Genomic DNA, 20222 nt, shown 5'->3' with positions numbered 1-20222 from the left:
GTAGAGCATGGCTGTGAGTAAACACAGGCAGGGAAACAAAAGTGGTTCAAACCCTGTAGGGTGAGATTCAGAGGCAGCCCAGGGGCAAAATAAACCTCCAAACCCCCTGCATTAGGATGGGGCATAGTTAACTATGAAAAGGACATTGTGGTGTTGCCTGGTAGCAGAAGCCTGTGTTCCAGAATACGGTGGGTCACTAATAGGGAGGCAGGTAGGACGCAGAGAGAAGGATTGGTATCTGCGAGGAGGCTGGGTGGGGCATATCCACCTGCAACTGCCCGCTCTGGAGCTTCTTAGGTGGCATAAAGTAATCCACAAGCTTATTAACCTGAACTCTGAACAGCTGTGCCTGTAAAATGAGAAAATAAAGGAGCTCTAGAAACTAATTAGTCTTTAAGTTGTGCTTTTCAGGATGAATGCTTTTGAAGCAGTGCAAGTGTTGCAACTTGTGTGAGAAAGGTAATGCAACCTAGAAGTGGTCATACCGATGTAACTTATCTCTGCAGTTAAATACCTGAACACAGAGCACCCTTTGTACTCTTGGTGCCATATCTGTGTGTTAAGTGATACTAATGCAGTCCTGATGTGGTTTTCTTTTTTCTTCTTAAAAACAAACTGGCAAAAGCAAACCCTCAGCCCTGCTTAAAACAGTATTAAAGCTGCCAGCTTTGTATGGGCCAGGACAAAATAAAAAATATTTGGAAGTGACTGGGGAGGTGGGGTTATGTGACTCTTCCACCCCAGTAAAAAGTGCTGTTTTAAGGATCTTCGTGTTACCAGTGGAAGAGCTGGGTTCGTGTGCCAGTAGGGTGAAGCCACTGACTTTTGGCAGGGAGGAGGACTCAGCTTTAGTCTCAAGATGGGACTTGATGAGTCTCTGGCTTTACTGTTGAGATTGATCCAGAAAGTCCCTATCCCCTCACTTGGCAGGTTTACAGAATAAACCCACAAAAAGATAAGCAAAATTATTTGGGTTAAAATAGTTGGAGGTTTGTTTATTTTGTTTTTTCCCTTAGCCTTTTGCCATCTTAGTAATCTGATAGCTGTGGTAATGACCATACCATCTCAGATCGGTGTTCGGTAGCATGATTTTTTGGTGACCAGAAGAGTGAAAACAAGGGAGCACCTGTACATAGATATTTCTCCAGGCACTTCTCAGTGTTCAGCAGCTGCGGCTTAATCACTGCTGTGGAGCAAAGTGGTATTCTTGTGCTTAGTAATCTATGATAAGAAAAAAACAAACACGTCTTTGAGCCTTTGTATAGTTCTGTTATCCAGAATGTCCTGTGTCAAGGTGTTCTGCAGCTGAATTTTTCAGGTAGGTGACAAGATCCTGTAACAGGACAGCCATACAGTATTACTTAGGGGAAGGTTGGCTGTGGAGTACAGGTTGAGGGGAGACAAAACAGGTATGCATTCACCTGGTTTTCAGCAATGAAGCTGCCACATGTGGAGTTGCAACTTATGCTGTGTTATGGCACTATGAACAGAAAGCTTGTTTGACAGTTTTTAGATATAAGAGTTACCCAGTGACTATACTGTGAGCTGAACTAGGGAAGAGATCCAGCTGAAAAACAATGAAGTGGATAAACCAACGTTTAAAAATGTTGACAGGTCAGTCCATAAAATTGTGCTTAGAAAGCTGGGGTGGCAAGACAAGGAGGGAGCAGCAGAAACAGGAGGCAACAGTCACTCATAGAACTTGGGAGATATGAAACATCAGCCTGTGTGTTATACATTGCTTGAGCCAGGTTAACCAGGTACACCTCCTTGGCCCACTACAACAATGTGGCAAAAGTACTGTTCTCATACAGAGAACTCTGCAGTTAGAAACCTTTAAAATTTTACATCACAGTGTGATGTAAAACTTGATGTAAAGGTTAAGCTACTGTTGTCATACCGTTCTTGCAGCCTTTGAACATTTGCATGATTGATTGCGAGAGGCAGCGACTTGGACTTGGAAGCTGTGGTAACTTGATCACCGCTTTATGGCTCAGACATTTAAATTATCCCACCCACTGGCTCGATGCAGCGATTTCAGTGTTGGTGGAATGAGAAATGAGCTCATAACCTGGTCTGGCACGTGCAGATTTGCCTTTCTAAACGTGCATCCTACAGGAATGAGCTGTTGTAGAATCATTGGCCACAGGTGGTGTCTGTGGGTGCGTGGTGTGTCCAATTCTACAGCGTTAGTGAAAACCGGGGTAGCAACGCCTGAAGAGTTTCTGCTGGTATAACTCTCGCTGTATTAAGAAATTACTCTTTGTGTGGGAGGTGAGGAAAGCTAGCTGGGCTAATAAATGGTGGTTAAAAAAAAAAAAAAAAAAAGGAAAGAAAAGGTATAGCATGCATGGGTACAGTTATGTAAGAGAAGGAAATAAATCAGTGTTTCTCTGAGAACCCCAACCACAGAGCTGCCAGGCGATTGGGCCGCAGTATTGTTCTCAGCACACCCTCCGCTTCCTTTTTTCCTTTTTGGGGCGAGGGACAGATGAATTGATGGAGCGGGAGCAGGATGCCGGCTCTGCCTCCAGCCAATGCCGTGCGGTGCAGCCCGTGTTTACCCGGCTTACGCAAGGCAGAGCCAGCCCCTCTTTAGGCAGAAGGCGCTACCCACGGCTGAAGTAAAAGCGCTCGGGAGCAGAGTCACTCAGTCTGGCGGTTGCCGGAGGTTTAAAGGAGTTGGTGGATTTCAGCTGGTTTCTAACGAGATCGAAGGGTTGGGGTTTTTTCTTCTCTGCTGTGTAGAAACACCGAAAGGACACAGAGATCCCGGTAAGTGCTCTGCATGCCACCGCTTTTCCCTTTCGGTGTGGTATTGTTTCAGTTTCTCTTCAAAAGCCTCCTCAGTTGCAGTGGTTTTCAGTGATGTGGTGGAAAGGAAATGTGAGAGCGGGCAGTGTGTCTGCAGGCTGCCCTTCCACCTCAGAGAGGAAGAGGCGTTCAGAGTGCCCGGTATAATAAATGCTGTTTGCTCGTAGGAAACGCCAGTCCCTTCTCATTTTTAGGGTGCAGAGCAAGATGCCTTGAAACTGTCATCATTACCTAGGGGAATTTCTTATGGTGCTGTTAAATATCTGTGTTGTCTAAACTGGAAAAGAGGCTTTAACTGTAACTCCTATTTTTGCAAGATGGTTTAGTATCCTATGTGAAAAGGCTTTAGTGTAATACAAATACCTGTTTAGCAGATCCTTAGGTACATGAACTGCCTCATCAGGTAGTGAATAAAAGGCAAGACTGTCATGTTCAGAAACATAGAACAAAAAGTCATTGTGGTTTTTTACAAGCACAGGCTTCTCAGCCCTAGTCCAGTACAGGTGCATCAGACAGTGAATCTTCCTGGATTTGTTCATCAAAGCTGATTTGTGTAACAGCCCTCTTAAAAATAAGATGCCTCTGTTTTGGTCTAAACTCTTAGGAAGTTTTGCTTTTGTCACTGACTTGAAAGTTGGGACCGCTTATTTTTAAGGTAATACTCCGTAATTTGTCTGAAGGCAGTAGAGAGGATAATTTTAAAGGTTTCTAACTGCAGAGTTCTCTGTATGAGAACAGTACTTTTGCCACATTGTACCGGTATTGAACAAAGGTTTTTTTCTTTCCTGTTTGTACTTTCTCAAGGCACTCCCTGAAGGTACAACTAGGTAGTGCTATGGCTAATGAACACGTGATGTTCTCCCAGCATGGCTCTGTGTGGTATTGTTTTATGGCTTCTTCAGGTTATAAATTGTCTTCATTTGATAATCTGAGTGACGTGAAATCAAAACTATACGTTTTTTTAACATAGCACACAGAGTCTGTAGTAGCAGCCGAAGTGCAGGTGCAGCCAAAACCTCATGGAGAAAGCTGTAAATCGATCTGCTGAAGTAGCTTTTGTGAGTAACTTTGACAGGTAGTTCAGCTGATGGAGCAAGTCCAGGCTGTAGCATTTGTCCCTAGTGCTAAAAGGGAGCGCTGGAGGAAGGGCTGTGCCCCGTGTGAGAGTCTGTGCATCCTCACCAGTGTATCCAAAAGCTGACGTGGAGGATAGAGGTGACAAGGGGGCTTAGGCTGCGTGGAAATGTAGCAGTTTAACTGGTGAAGAACTTTCTCAGCTAATTAAGGATACAGATAATATTGCGGTGACAGCTTTAAAATAGACACCTTGTGCTAAAAGACAAATGTTTTTGGCTTCCCACATGCAGTCTGAATTACATCATTTATAACCCGTAGGAGGCTATCGTGGTTTCCTCAGGGGAGGATCAGCTGTTACTTTTTCATAACTGAAAAAAATGCTGGATTCTTTTGATTTTTTTTTTTAAATTTTTTTTTCAGGGGAATATTTTCAGAATTGATTTTTGTCAGTCTGTTGGAGTGGATCGTTATTGGTTACGTAAATCTTCCAGGTTTAGTACACCCAACCACATTCTCATCTCATCAATGGTGGCTCAGAATAAGAGAACTGAAGTTAGCAGAGGTCTGACTAAAACCAACCCCCTATGCTTAGATGGTTTTTTCCATCTTCTGAACAGAAATGCTATTTTTGACTACTATCATAAAGTACAGATTTTCATATAGGTGCCTATAATAGAAGTCCTGTTCTGAAACACTTCCCTTGTTCATTGAGCAAGGTTGCCTGTCCTCATAGCGCTGTTCCTGTCTTTCCTAAAATTGCTCAGACTCACTTCTGAGGCTGGAACAGAACTTGAAGCAGGATGCTGGATGCCAGTTTGACCAAAACTGCTGTTTCTTAGCCTGGAAAAAGTTAGCTGTAGCCTTGGAGCAAAACAGTAGATCTGCTCTTGTGTATCAAGTTAATGCCCCTTTGAATGTGTCTACACACAACGGCCCTTTTTGTGTGTGTGTGTGTGTGTGTGCTCTGACTCTTGCATGACTTGTTTCCAGGATGACCAACCCACTAAGGGCAGATGTCCACGGTAAAAAGATGCTTTCATTCTGTTTATGAGAATGAGAAACTCCTCTATTGAGACTTTACAGATGTTCCCAAGGCACAGTAGCAGATAGCTGTTTGCATTGGTTTATGCTTGGTATCCTGTGCCAGGAGAGGCTCCTTGCTCATTTCAGAGCTTGGCCTTGTCTTATTTTTGATGCTTTCGTATCATAAGACACTATTCTGTGTACAGGGGATGGCTCAGCTTATTCTGAGTTATAAAAGAAAAGGTGTACAGTGTAGACTAAGGAAATAACGAGCCATACAGAAGCAGAAGGCTGGACTGATTTTTCAAAACTCCCAAGGCATATTCTTGGGGGGGAGTGTTATGCTGAAAAGCTTCCTTTTCTGGAAAGAAAATGAATTATCCTTCCTTAGAAAGGTATGTATGGCTACTGATCTAAAGTGATGGTGCAGTTGGAATGCCCAACAGCTGCATCACTGTACCTTCCCTGTGCATCTCCAGTGAAGGATGCGAGCTGTAGACAGGAACTGGCCAATCTCAAAAGTGGAGTATCAAAACCTACTGATCTTAAAATTGCAGGAATGTGTCTGAAGGAGATGTGAGCTTGTTTTTAACTGGAAACTGGAAGAAGTGTGAAAACTGTGGTTGATAAACACATGCCCTTTCACCCAGTGATCGCTTCGGTGAAAACTATTTCAATACAAGTTTACAAAAAGATTGATAGGAAAACCAGTGAAAGGGGAATAACTTTCCAGTGGCGATTTAACCATCTCCTAGAAGAAAGTGATTTCTCAACCTTTGTCTCAGCTTTCAGAAACATAGTGATGCAAGGAGCCGATTCCTTGTTGCTCACACCAGTGGAAATCAGTAACAACATTGATATTGTCTGTGAAACCTGGCAACCTGGACTTGATGGGAACTCAAACAAGAAGTCAGTCTGCTGAGAATTACTTTTGGCCTTGGTAAATCTCGGGGGGATAAGGACAAAATTGTGTTTCATTGGTAATGGAGTTGCTCATAATTTATGTCAAATTGATCAAAAGTGCACCTAAAGTGCATGTTTCAGTTGCTTGATAGAATTGTGTTGGACTTCCTAAAATTAACTGTATTCCTTGAACAGTTTAGGTTGGGAGGGTGTCTGGTTCAGTCCCTGGACTCAAAGTGGGGCTGGACTGCTTTAGATCAGGCTGTTCAGGGCCAGATGCAGCTGAGGTTGATCTCCAAGGATGGAGATCTCACAGCCTCTCTGGATTGTTTCCCCCTTCCCCCCAGTAGCTAATCAGGATTTTGTGGGTTGTAGCTTGTTTGTTGCCTCTTGTTCTGCCACTGAGTAGCTGCCAAAAGGACCAGATTCCATTTCATCTGTATCCCCCGCCCCCCACCACTGAACACAGAATTGCTGAGGGAAGAGCTGGATGTGAGAATTGCAAGGATAATAAATGGAGAACAGCAAATAGCAAATCGTATCAAAATAAAAACAGTAATAGACAAGATGCCTTGTGCTTTATTTCTAAAAGCCAAAACAATCCAGACTTCCAAATGTGTAGACTTAGAGCATAAAGAAGATAATATTAGAAAAATGGAGGGGAAAATTCCCAGTTTTGCATCTGAATCAGCATATTTTTATTTTAATATACTCACTGACAGAGGACTTCTTTCTATACTGTGAAAGTGGGTTTTTTATGCAGTATTTTAGAAAAGGGCTAGTCTGGCACTAGCTACAGTTGCTAGCAGCCTATAATGCTGGCTCTGTGTTTAGAAAATGACGGTAATTTATTACAAAGAGACTTTTATTCTAGTATTTTTAGCTCACAGCCGAGTGTTTAATGAATCTCTGCTTGGGCTCATTGAATTTATGTTCTCCCCTCCCCCTGCCCCATTTTAACCATTAAGATGCTGCTGTTTCTGCTGCAATTCCAAAAGCTGTACTTGGTCTGCTAAATAGCAGACGGATTCACAAGGTGCTCTGCCTTACTGCAAACAAGACCTGAAAGACTTGCTGTGGAAGCCACCAAAGCCTGGTCCTATGTGAGTCTCGTGATCAGAAAAGGCAGCTGAGTGGTTGAGGATGGCTGGTAAGCTAAAGCTGATAGTACAAAACCAACTCAAATTCAATCTGTCCCCCATTGAAAACGATGTGTTCAGTGAAAGTGGGCTCTTAAACTCATGAAATCAAGCATGGTTTATGAGGTCTTTCCAGGGCATAGTCTGGGTTCAGACTAGGGCTTGCACGAGACAGGAGAGACTGGAATTATATGGCTTTTCCTTTTACTTGAATGTAGTCAGAAATCTGTGGCTTGCTTTCTTCTGTCTTTGCCTTCTGTGACTTTAGGGAGTACTGGAGAACAGGGTGGCTCGTAAGAACCTAGATTTACATTCCTCAAAGAAATACTTTTCTCAGCTTAGTTGTTATCTCTTTCCAGTCTTTCAAAACAGTTTCACATGACAGTATTGAGCAAGTTGTCCTCACTGAGCCTTTTCCTGCCTCCAGAGGAGCCAGTGTTAAGAGAAAAAAAGGTACTGTTTGTTCATGAGTTCTCCCTGGTCCAGTTTCCTATTTTTGAGACTGAAGGATTTTAACTGGTACCCACTGTGGTTCTGTGCTAACTGCAAACAGTTGTGCTCAGCTCTTAACCATGCAAGTTGCATTACTCAGAAAATCTTTTCCAGTCCTTAATACAGGACTGTGCACAGGTAGGGGTTCTCAGGCTTTGGCCTTTTTCTCTTTGGCAGAAGCAGAGGTCTTGACATGAAAAGTTTGCTGCTGCCAGTTCTATGATTTTGGAAGAATGTTGGATGAGGTGGGATCTTGTAATTGACAGCTTGTTCCTCATCAGCATTGAAGGTGTTTGGAGGACTTTAGAGCAGTTTGTTGTTCAGAGCCTGCTCCATTGAAGCATCTTCCACTGATGTCTGGAAATGCTGCTGCAAAAAGCAAAATTGTAACTTGCATGTATTTTGTTCAAGTGGTTGGTTCCTCAGCTGTCACTTGAGGGCCAAGTTGTCTTTTTAACATATTTAATTAGCCCTTCCTAACACTTTGAGGAAGGCTCCTGTAGTATTCTAGGAATAAAAACTGATCAGGTTATACTACAAGAGAAGACCCATTATATATATTAGTAGATCCTTCCTCTCAACTCAAAAGCATTGCTTCCTGTAAGTTCTTTACTCAGATTTAAATGATCCACAAGCCTGCTCTGTTTCAGAAGTGGAAATGTTATCCCATGGCTAGATTAGACTCCTCTCTGGTGGGACAACAATTGAGTTTTATTTGCAGATAACAAATTTGCCTTGGTCTAGTCTTCAGGATCTCATAGGGAGAATGGATATACTTGATCTTTGTTATTTATGTGAACAAGAAGAGGTTTCCTTTTGGGTACCAGGCAGATCACACTGGGTGAGAAATAGTGTGTATGTTGGGCTGATTTATTTTTCTTAGGAGTGCTGAATTTTGTATGTGCTTGAGTTGAAGTAATCTGGGGGTGTTAGTAGTTGTGAAAGTGGTGTGTGCAGCTCATAAAGGTTCTGAGATGCATCTCTAAAAAAATCAGAGTTCTAACATTCAAGCCAGGCTTTTGAAAATGGATGAGCAAGCTGTGTTTTTAGTGATAGCTCCAGATTTCTAACTCTTGAATCTTCCTTGAGTCTAATAAGAAGTGAGTTTCCATCATATGTGCAAAGTAAACTGGATTTCTTTAAGTGTAAAACAAAAGAAAATGTTTTAAGGAGGAGCCGAGTGTTAGACACTGGACACTTTTTCTTACACTAAGATTTTCTGTATAATTTCTTGTATTGCTGAAGTCTGACCCTGGGCACTGTTGATCCTGTTTATCATTTCTTATGAGTTATCTCTTAAGAGGAGGTTACTGGCCATTTGCTCAGGTAACTCTTAGGATCTCCTTTAACTGTCCAGGTGTTATCTTAATGAGACTGGGAAGCTGACTCACACTGGGAGATGTATTTTTTAGCTTTCTGTGAAATTGTTCATTTGGATGAACAGAGGAAGAGGAGAAGCTACACCAAACCTGTTTTGGTATTGTATTAATAGCTAAAGTTATTTTTAATGCTTGCCTTCCCACCTTCTCGGAGTGAAAGGATTTCAGCTCTTTATCAAACACTGCAATGTTGGGGTTATACTATGCAAATCTTTGGTTACTGTGTCATGGTATTTACTAGTCCTGTGCTATTTTCTAATAGGCAGCGCTCCAGATTTCATAGCAGTATTTCTTGTGAGTTCTTAAATGTCAATGCAAAGGACAACTGTTGGCCAAGATGAAATTAGTTTTATGTGGAGAAGACTGAATTCCAGGGGGAGAGCCTGCTGAGGAGATCAATATTCAAGTAGAAAATAGGTTAATCATGTGGGGAGAAGATGAAAACATGAGTTGTTTTCAAGAAGATAATCATACAAGCGAAATCTCATCATGTGAGATTTTAAAATAAAACAAGAAAAACTGAAGTTGATAGTAAAAATACTTTATAGAAAATGTATCCTTATTTTTATATACAGATAAAGCATGAAGATTTATCCTCACTTCTTAAGTAGAAATACTTCAGACAGGAGATGCGGTTAGAGAACTGAGAACATTATTGAACACTAAGATCAATATAGCTCAGTATTAATGTCAGTAAACCAGGCCTGAGGTGTCTTTATAGGCACATGGTTTCAGAGAACTGCTGGTGTGGTGCTCCAGGGTGGGGTGTGATGTCAGGGGGCAAGGAGGACTCTAGAAGACATGAACATGAAAATTGTGAACAGTTAATGTTGTGGGACTCCTCAACAGTGGGGCAGTCCCTACTTCAGTATGTTGTGACTACTGGCATGATAAAGGTTTAAGGTCTCATTTTCATGTGACAAGTTTGCTTTAAATTCTTTGTCTTAAAATTTTAAATGTAAAACCTACAGCAGTAAGTACCCTCACAATCCCAGTGGAGTTACTGCTAAACTCGGATCAGCAGGTTTGGAGCGAACTCTACTGCTTTGCTCCCTCCTGTGCTGCTGCTATTCCTGAGGGACAGATGGAAATTCTTGGATCAGTACAAGGCACTTCCAGCACCAGCAGAGTGATGGGTCCCAAAGGCTTGAACCAGGACAGCTGCCGAGTTGAAATGCACGGTGTGTGCAACAAAAATGTATCGGTGTTAGTGTCGTGTAGATGGGACACAGACTCTTCGTAGGAGTGTTGTGCCAGTCAGGTTTATTGCAGTGCACTTGCACATATGGCAGTGGGTCAGGATACAGTTGTGATAATGTTACACAGAGACAGTCTGCAGTTAACTCGTGTCAAGCACTATGAAATCTGCAGTACTCATACTTGAAAACAAAGGAGAAAAGATTTGGAAAATAATGAGAAATTAAGGGAGGAAGCCTCCTGGTTGGGTTCTGCAGGCATAACAGCCAACACTTGTAGAACAGTGAGATGTCTTTCTATTTGTGTGAAGCCCTCACAGGTATGTGGAATAGCATGAAGGAGCAAACTGAGTTCTTAGGGAGCACTGTGAGCAGATTGCACATGCCAATCAATATGTCCATGCTGGATAAGAAGTTGGTAGATTGAGAAGACATGTTGAAGGCCAAGCTTCTCAATGAAGGAGCAAAGAGGACTGGGAGAGGGGTGTAGAGATAAGGTCAGTAATGGGATCTTTGCATCAGCTTTTGAACAAATAAGAGCAAGATGTCAAGCACTGCCACGTCCTTTTCTCTGTTCTTACGACTTAAGATGGTGGTAGATAGAATCTGCATGATGAAGTCTTTTTGCCAATAACTATGGTCCAGTTAAGGTAGAAGAAAATGGAGATACAGCACTGTAGTTGTGATCAAAGTTGATGGCAGGAAATGCTGTGTGTGTCTGAAAGTATATTTGCACGGAAGGCAGGATGTTAACCATCAGTACTAAAAAAGATGAATAGCTTTTTGAGTTGGTGTGAAAACTTACCTGGAAGGAAGGGGAATGTTCTTGTTTCTATTAAAGCTTCAAACAGGCTGGCATCAACTTTATTCTTTATCGACCAAGTGCTCATCAGGGTAGGCTTTCTCTGGAGGAAGGTCAGAGATGGGCTGGATAGGTCAGGACTGTCTGGAAATGCTCCTAATGAGAAGCTGTAAAATATAATAGTAAGAACTGTTCCTCAAAGCAGAAGTCTGAGGAAGAAAATACGCTTCAAGACTGTTTTCATTAAGAACTATGTGGAATTCCCTCAGGAAATTTCCTTCAAACAGATGTTTATATGACTTCTGTCTCTGGTTAAACATGAGAGATCACGTTGCACAACCTACACTTGTATGGTAGACTCAGTATCAAATTGTCAAACAACTTCCTTCCGTCTGCAAATCCAGAAACTTCTTGGAAAGCTCTGAATGAGATACTTTCCATGAAAGCTTCTACCTCTAGCTAACAGACTGATCTTGCTTTGTATTTTTTTTCTTTAAATTTAATGCTTATCTGGCTCTACTCTTAATAGCTGAACAAAATATCCTAAATGAAGCTATGTACCATTTATTCTAAAAGCTAGCATGATGGAAAAGCAGTGTGGATATTTCAAGGCCATAGTGGAATTTTCTGAGTGCACTTTTTTGTGCCCTGCTAGTTCTTCAGGGCAATTCAACCTTAATTCACGTGGGTTTATATGAATGGTTTTTTTAAATTATTTCAGCCAAAACCAAAATATGGAAACCACAAAATATTGTGCCTACTGTACCAGATAGGTGTGCAAGTTTGTTTAATTCAGGGATTTGAGTACTTTCTCTTACATTTAACTTTGTTTTTGTTTTTTCCAGGAAATAATGAAAAAAGTGTGCCACAACTCTTGATCAGAGACCTGAAATTTGAGAAGAAGTCATTAGCTAAGCTCATGTTTTCTCCTGATCAAGAAAATCATCCATCAAAAGCACCAGTCAAATATGGTGAATTGATTGTATTAGGGTAAGTGCTTGAGTGTGAGAGTCTGAGGATTTTCTCCTGGGTTACATTGGAGTCTTGGAGGACAGTCTGTCTATTTCTTAGGGGTTTATTTCAATCAAAATTCTCTAAATACTGTCTCTCCACCAGGGTTGGTGAATATTTAGAGTGTTTCATTTACAGCATGAACACACCATGTAGAGATAAAGCCCTACAAGCTTCGTGTGTGATTCTGTGGGCATGTTTCGATATTGCATTCATCGATTCTTGGATTGAAGTGTGATTAATTAAAAATCTGTGATTAGTAACGCTATACTGATTAAGGATACTTTGTGCTTAGAATGAAAGGCCTTGTGGGCCTGTATCTCACGAGGAGCTAAGCAACACGGGAAGATGGACTTTGTTCTTGTTCTGTGCTTTTTGATAGGTACAATGGGTCTCTCCCAAACGGAGATAGAGGAAGAAGAAAAAGTAGGTTTGCTTTATTTAAAAGGCCCAAGGCAAATGGGGTGAAACCTAGCACTGTGCACATTGCCTGTACCCCTCAAGCAGCAAAGGTAAGCTCCATTTCTCTAGTTAAGTCTGATTTCTCCTAGTGCTGTAATAAGGAGCTCCATCAAGTCAGAGCTGTTATGAAACAGTGTAAAAAAGCATGAAGCTCTGGCTGTGAAAAGAATGGTTCATATTTATCCAAGGTTTTTTTGTACCTGTCAGGGTTAGCAAGAAACAGTTCAACAAGGCAGATTTGGTGCCTAGTCCTTGCTGTGGCCAGAAAGAAAAATAATTATTTTTGAAACATGAACGTTCCAGGCACAGACTGGTCATGTAGAACTTTGTATTTTGTTTTCCTTCCAAACTCACTACAGACATCAGTTCTAGACTGCGTTTTTGCACTCACTCGTGCTTTAGGGCTAACTTTGCTTCACTAAAGCTGAATCTTAAATGATTCTTCGCCAAAGCTCTATGTGCATTTACTGCTCCATACAATGGGTAGGAGTTCCCCAGGGATGGGGCCAGGTGGGTTTTGCAGGACGTGGTTCATAGAGCTTGTAATCAGGAGCAGTAAAGAAACAGTAAAGGAGGGGCTTAGGTCCTGAAGTTGAATTGTATTTCATGTCAAAACTTCATTATAGCTAAGGTATTAACCATGAAATATTTCTGTATTGTGGCCATTCAAGTGTGTGTGCAATTATGCTCAAAAACTAATGGAGCATTTCTGCTAAAACAATGAAATTTGAGGAGGTTTAGTGGTTACTTAGAAATTGCCAGTGACAAGATCAGGCCCTTGAACAAATACTGTAGTGTTGAGTGTTTGACTCCCTGAATACCTTGATAGTTAAAAACATTGATCCCTGAATTCAGGAAGTTGCCGTGAAGTTTTCTGAAATCAAAAGCATTTTTCTAACCCAAGTTCTTGTAAGTAGAATTACATTCACAGGAGATCTGTGAAAAGAACACTTATTTTTGCAAATTATTCATGGTCTTCAAGTGAAGTGCTGTTTAGATGCACTTTTGAATAGTCTTTGCTCAGTTCCTACTTGGGAGTTGCAGAATGAACATCCAGACTGACAAACTGAAACCTAGATTACTTTGCTACAACTTCTGTGCTGAGTTTCTCCATTTTACCCTATTTACCACCACTTTTTTTGTCTATGTATATTATCAGTCATCACTGATTTTATTACGAACTTGGGTCCTGTTTTTAGAATGAAGTCCCTAAGTTTTAGTCCTCACTTTGCTGTTGGACAGGTTGAGGCTGAGATGGCCATGAAGGTGTTACATTCAGTTTTGGCCTTTGCATTTGGTTGTTTTGTTCTTTTGTGTTAAGGCCAGCGTTGCCTTAACACAAAACACGACTAATAATATGCCCTGGTTACGTGTATTTTGTTGCAGCATGTGGTGAAGAGACCAGTTTGGTCTGTTGCTGAATCAATCCTGCAGCTTTTTTTTTTAATGACCAGGACAGGGTTTTGTGAAGTTTAACTACAGGTGTGTTACTAACAACCAGCTCAGAACAGGAGCCTGATTTTATATATGTAGATATAGTCTACTTTGTTGCTGTATATTGAAGAGTTATTATGCGCTGGTTCAATAATATTTGTCATTTTTCTGTAGGCAATAAGTAATAAGGACCAACACAGCATATCTTACACTTTGTCTCGGGCCCAGACAGTAGTAGTTGAATACACACATGACAGCAACACAGATATGTTCCAGGTATGTGAAGTAAACATTTAAGTGTGTTCTCACTCTTGGTGGCTTCTAAAAAAGGCATCCTCTCTGCAAGCTTTTTTCCATCAGACCCACAAGTTTGCATGTGTCAAGTTTCTACGTTTACTCTTCAGAACAATTTAATTCTGTTTGTTCCCCAGGCCATCCCATAACTAAGGCTGTGTCTGTGCATCTCTCTTAGACTTGGGCAAAGGTGAAAGTTGGCAGGGGGGTGTTTGTGACTAATGCACTGGATTATGGTTTTGGCTTTGCTAGTTGGCAAGTCCTGTAACCTGTTTCCTAGTCCCTCTCTGCTAAATGAAGAATAAAGTGCACAGTTCTCTTTAAGCACTTAGAACTTTGCTTCTGGACTTTACAAAGGGATTTGGGATCAGCCAGTTGGAGACGGGGTAAAAGAAACACACACAGGAAAGCTTCTGGCACAACTAATATGAAAAATACCCTGAACTTCTTTAAGCAAACCCAGAAATGTCCAAAGTGCTGGGAGGTGTGGAGAGAGGAGCCTCAGTGCTGACACTGGCACTTCAGAGCAACTTCGCTGCAGCTCCTGTGTGCCTGAGAAGGGACCGCAAGCACATTTGCAGCTGTGGTGTGCACTCACACATCTCTTATAATTGCTTCCTGTTTTTCTCAAAAGGAAGGGTTTTGTTTTGGATTTTTTTTTTTTTTAATGTGTGCTTTGTTCTTTCTGATTCCCAAACTGGTCTTGCATTGATTTATTTCTTTTTCCCCCGCTCGTTGTTGTCACTAATTTATGGCAAGGAGTTTTGCTGTCACAGCATTTAGCTGTGACGCCACTGCAAGATCTAAGGAGGTGGGAGGCGTTGGGAAGTGGTGGAGGAAGCTGCTCTGCAACTGCAAATACTTAACAACAGAGCAAAAGGACTGTAATGAACTCACTGCAGCACAAGCTATTGTTTGTGTGAGTGTTCTCTCTTCAGGCATGCTGTGGCAGGCGTGCTGCTCTGAAATTGCCCCTGGCAATCCCCGTGTACTGATGGGTTACCCTGCCTAAGAAGCAATAGAAAAATACATTCTGACAAAGCAGTTTTAGTCTCATGAAAGCTCTCCAGCCTTCACCAAAAGAGCACATCAAGCTTTTGGGTTGTCCTGCTCAGCAGTTAATCAGTCTTGATATAACCAGCTGTTTTCAAGGAGCCTGAGAGCCCTGGCAGTGTGTAAGAGCTTTAAACCTGGCTATGTGAATGTTTGGGAGGGGGATATTACTTCTCTTCTTACTTTGTGAAGAAAGGAGAAGGTGAGTTGACTGGAAAAGCAGCGATATCCATGCAGTTCTGTCAAACTCAGTGCAGTTGTGTGGGACTGCAGAACTCTCTGAAAAGAAGCCAGCTTCCATAAAAATCTGATTGTAGTCAGATGTTGAGTTCTTGTGTTCTGTGAGTGCTCTTGTAACCCCTCTCTGCCACAAGCACCTTGTACCTGGTCTTTCACAAAAGGTTTGCTACTTCTCAGTGCCCCACCAGAGCTGAAGAGACAGCTCGCATAAGCTAGTTTTCCTACATCTACACCTCCACCTAGTCTGTCATTGTTCAGAATATTGCAGGCATGCAGAGTGACTGAATGTCACTTTTCTTCCCTCTGACTGCTGTTTCCTGGCTATTTTGGTGCTGCTGCAGCTCGTCCACCTGACCTGAGTGTAACCTCCCTGATGAGAAGGCCCTCAGTAGGAAGTCACCTCAGAATTGATTTAATTATATCATTTTACTTCCCCTTCCTTTAGCTGGCCATACCCAGCTTTGAAAATAACTGTGATCAGAATAATTCATTAATTCATGTTAGGCTTTAGATGGGTGGAAGGGAATGCTTTAAACTGTAACATCATGATTTTTATATTATCACAAGTGCTTCAAATTTGAATATTCCCAGACCCAAAGACAAACTTCTGACTTTTTTTTTTTTTTTTTTAATCTCTTTCCAGATTGGTCGGTCAACGGAGAGCCCTATAGACTTTGTAGTAACAGATACAGTTCCTGGAAGTCAGAGTAATTCAGATACACAGTCTGTGCAGAGCACTATATCAAGGTTTGCCTGCAGAATCATATGTGAACGTAACCCTCCTTTCACAGCAAGAATATATGCTGCAGGATTTGACTCCTCAAAAAACATTTTTCTTGGGGTGAGGAAACTTTTTTTCTGCCCTAACAGTTCAGTTCAGGCTTATTTTAAAATTAATTCATAGCTCCACTTCAGACAAAGTTATCATTGATGTAATTTGTTTTAGGAGAAAGCTGCAAAGTGGAAGACATCAGATGGGCAAATGGATGGACTAACAACAAATGGAGTTCTTGTTATGCATCCTCGTAATGGATTCACAGAGGACTCCAAGCCAGGGGTGTGGAGAGAGATCTCTGTGTGTGGGAATGTGTTCAGCCTCCGTGAAACCAGATCGGCTCAACAGAGGGGGAAAATGGTGAGAGTAGTGACCAGTGTTTTATGCGGCCTTTTCAACATGGATAGAGCCATAAGTGGTAAAGTTTGGGCATAGAGCTGGAATCTGCTGTAATTCAGTGTAGTTGTCACCTCTGCAGTCTGTTACGCTGACTTCTGAGTGTCCTGTCTTCATGCACAAAGGTGTCTTGCTCAACCTGAATTACTGAGTTTATCTGCAAACTAGCACTTAATTGCACATCTGGACTGGTCTTCTAAATTGAGTTGCAAGTCTACTATGCAATTCTGCAAACTGTCCTAGTCCTGTGCGCATTTTAAAGAGTATTTTTCTGATTCTCCCTCTTGAGTTTATGCTTTGAAGGTTTTCCCACTTTCCCTTTTTCATAGAACAATAAAGAATAATTATAATTTTGTTGGATATTAATTCCCACCTTTGCGTTCTGAGTTTTCCGCTTCCTCTTGTTTACAAAGCTTTGGTGATATTTTTGGTAGATAATTGGTTTTGGGATCTCTCAGCAAAAAGAAATTCTACACTGAACATTTTCAGTGAAGTATTTAGCTTGGAGTACTAACAGGTGACTTTCTGGAGGAGGGGAAGGCCATGTGTAAAGGTGTGTTTGAATAAAACAGTCTAAAATATGATGGAGGACTAGAGAAGGCTTGTGCCATTCCTCCACTGAAGTAGCATAGTTGGGAGTGCTCGAGGTAGGGATGGGGTTGAGAGAAGTTAAGATTGGAGAGGAGCTTTTCATGACTTCATGTGGTCTATTTTAATGCACACATTGATTTCTGAAGATGTTGGGGTGGGGTTTTTTTCCCAAAGAAAAAAAAGAAGAGGGGAGAGAGAAGCTGATATACTTGGGCTCTCCATGGACATCTTGTATGGACAACCACGAACTGCTCGGAACTTTGTCTGGACCTTCCGGGCGGATTTGTATTATGGAAGTGCACGGTGTTCCTCTTCAGGTACCCTTAGGTGACACCTCTCTTTGTCTCTGTCCACCACAAGGTTGAGAACGAAACGAACCAGCTCCAGGATGGGTCTCTGATCGACCTGTGCGGGGCGACGCTGCTGTGGCGCACGGCGGAGGGGCTGTCCCGCACCCCCACCGTCAAGCACCTGGAGGCCCTGAGGCAGGAGATCAACGCGGCCAGGCCCCAGTGCCCCGTGGGCTTCAACACCTTGGCCTTCCCCAGCATGAAAAGGAAAGATGTCGTAGACGAGAAGCAGCCCTGGGTGTACCTGAACTGCGGCCACGTGCACGGCTACCATAACTGGGGCAACAAGGAGGAGAGAGACGGCAAGGACCGCGAGTGCCCCATGTGCCGCTCCGTCGGCCCCTACGTGCCGCTGTGGCTGGGGTGCGAAGCGGGCTTTTACGTGGATGCCGGGCCTCCGACCCATGCCTTCAGCCCGTGCGGACACGTGTGCTCGGAAAAGACAACTGCATATTGGTCCCAAATCCCTCTCCCTCACGGTACTCACACTTTCCACGCGGCCTGTCCCTTCTGCGCCCATCAGCTGGCTGGTGAGCAGGGCTACATCAGACTCATTTTCCAAGGACCTCTTGACTAACACAGGTGTTAACCAAGGACTGCAGTAAAACTGATAAGCTAAGCGATTCCGATTTTTAAACCAACTGTTTTTTCATATTCTCTGGGCTTTGCTGGTTTGCATTAAAGATGAAGAATTTTTGGGTTTTTTTTTTCTTACAACAGCTAAATCCCTCTCTGTTGAGAAAAGTCTGGAAATAGAAGAAATTGGGGGGAGGAGGGGGAGAACTCCTGCTTTTTTTAGTTAATAACTACTTCTGGAGAGGTGAAGGAAGTGTTGTAAGAGTGAACTTCGATGCCTTCCGTTTAATGGTTTTGAATCACACGCCCACAAGTGTTTGAAAGTTGTCTCATTCTTTTTGTATATGGAGGGTAAATAGTTCAAAGAACATTAGTTTACAGCTTGGATGCAAACATTGTAAAATATAACATGTATATTAACTCTTTTCTATTTATCTTTATTATTGAACATATGTAGAATGTTTAGAGAGTAGCGTGGTCATAGTGTGTGACATCCAGCAGTTGGACATGTAGAGTAGTTCTGGATGGAGAAGAACGTGAGATGGAAATGGTAGAAAAATCTTTTAATCTAAAATACTGAGTTCTTAGAGTAGTTAAAATGCTTTTTAAACAAAGCTAATGCAAATTATGATGGCATAAAGTTGTGCTTTAACCGTGTTGAAAGGTAGCTGAGAAGGACTTCCTAAAATGTCTTTTTGGTAGGACTGTACTTAAGATCTGGTTATGAGGAGAATATTTACCAGACTCTTTGAATATGCAACTTAGTCTAGATTAAGGATTTTTTTTCTCCCTTCACGCTAACACTTCTCTTTATTTAGCATTAGTGACATTTGTGAGGGTTTTTTCAATGTTAAAATGAACAGACCTGAAAGATGAGGCTTGTTCTGTTCCTTGCTGTTTGGGGTGGGGGTGAGGGGAGAGGCGGAGGCGCTCGGGCTCAAGTGTGGGGAGCAACTTGCAACTTGGCCACATCCTGGCTTGGGAGGGGTTTGTCAGGTGGATGCTCTGCCTTCCACCCTCAGACTGGTACGTGGGGGCCTTTACCAGGTTGCAAATGCTCATCGAGGCCATAGATGGAACAAAGGTGGAGCCTGGTACCCATGTCCCAGCATCCTTGGGCAGCTGGTCACGTTGTTGGAGGGAGCTGGGGCTGGGCTGGGCTCAGACCCCTCAGTGTGGGATGCTGTGGTGGGCTCTGGTTAACTGGTCTCTCTCTGCTCTCCCCTCTCTCCCCTTCCATTCCCTCTATATCTACAGAAAAGACCAGTGCACTACATGCAGTGCAGCTTTGCTGCTGACCCACTGTGCTTCAAGGCAAACACTCAACCTGACCTTTTTAGGATTGATTTGAGCTTTCTCGGCCAGCTTCGTACATTCTTTTTTTTCCCCCTAAATATGTACTGTATAATTAATTGACAGTAGCAAATTTCTGTACTTTACAGCATAGCTTTCATTTTTCTTTTGAAGCTGTTCTAAAATGTTCTTGGTTTAAAGAGACCTGTGTTGCTTAAATGTCATAAATTACTTACTTTGACTGTCAATTATTTCTCCATTTTTAAAAAGAAATTATATATATTGTTTGGTTCACTCAGGAAATGCATGTGTCAGGAAACCTGTACTATAAGTTCAGTTAGCTGTCATGTACAAGTAACTGCTGTTACTCCCTTTCCATAGAAATATAACTGATTTTGACATTTTCCAGATTATATGCATTAAGTAATGAAACTTATGCAGCAAGAAATCCCTGTATTGTAGTTGTTCTAATCATCTTATTCAAACTATAGTATACTGTAGTTTTAATTTTTATTTGCAAATTAATTTATTCAAACTACGTGAGTAAACACTTTTCAAAAATAGAAATTCGGGATTGTCTGTGGCTTTGTTTCCAAGAGATGGGGATGGTCCTTCTTTTGTCACCTAAGGTGTCTGTTCTGTGCATGTGGGTTAAGAGCACAGAGAAACAGCAGCTGTAAAGACTTTGCACCTTTTCCTGGTCATGGCTTTGAATGGTTCCTGTCAGATGTGACCTCTTAACGTGTTTTATATTTAACTGCGTGTTAACAAAGGTGAGAGTGTTTAAAAGACACAGTTAAATGATCTCTTCCCCGAGTAAGTTACAAATACTGAAATGTGAGCAAAACCTGAACTAAATGTCTGGGCTCTTCTAGAATGATCAGAGCTCTTTATTGCATCTTCCACAAAATCTGGTTGACAC

General features: G+C 42.0%; 1 protein-coding gene across 2 annotated transcripts in view; it reads left to right on the top strand.

Annotated features, from left to right (window-relative positions):
- PELI1 (pellino E3 ubiquitin protein ligase 1) overlaps positions 1–19861 on the top strand; it is a 43319-nt gene extending 23458 nt beyond the window's left edge. The window contains exons 1-7 of one of the 2 annotated variants that reach the window (XM_050315466.1): positions 2598–2775; positions 11671–11815; positions 12219–12348; positions 13907–14008; positions 15963–16160; positions 16266–16454; positions 17442–19861. In XM_050315466.1, the coding sequence (XP_050171423.1) occupies positions 11745–11815; positions 12219–12348; positions 13907–14008; positions 15963–16160; positions 16266–16454; positions 17442–18008 (1257 nt within the window). In that variant the 5' untranslated portion in view covers positions 2598–2775; positions 11671–11744 and the 3' untranslated portion in view covers positions 18009–19861. Of the gene's footprint in view, positions 1–2597; positions 2776–11670; positions 11816–12218; positions 12349–13906; positions 14009–15962; positions 16161–16265; positions 16455–17441 lie in introns of those variants that run through there. The other variant, XM_050315467.1, reaches the window with a different exon arrangement.
- Positions 19862–20222: the final 361 nt, after the last annotated feature.

The sequence above is a fragment of the Myiozetetes cayanensis genome, unplaced genomic scaffold (genome assembly GCF_022539395.1).
Source record: "Myiozetetes cayanensis isolate MyiCay16 unplaced genomic scaffold, myiCay2020 scf2-11, whole genome shotgun sequence".
Lineage (NCBI taxonomy): Eukaryota > Metazoa > Chordata > Aves > Passeriformes > Tyrannidae > Myiozetetes > Myiozetetes cayanensis.
This window is presented reverse-complemented; position numbering and strand designations above follow the sequence as displayed.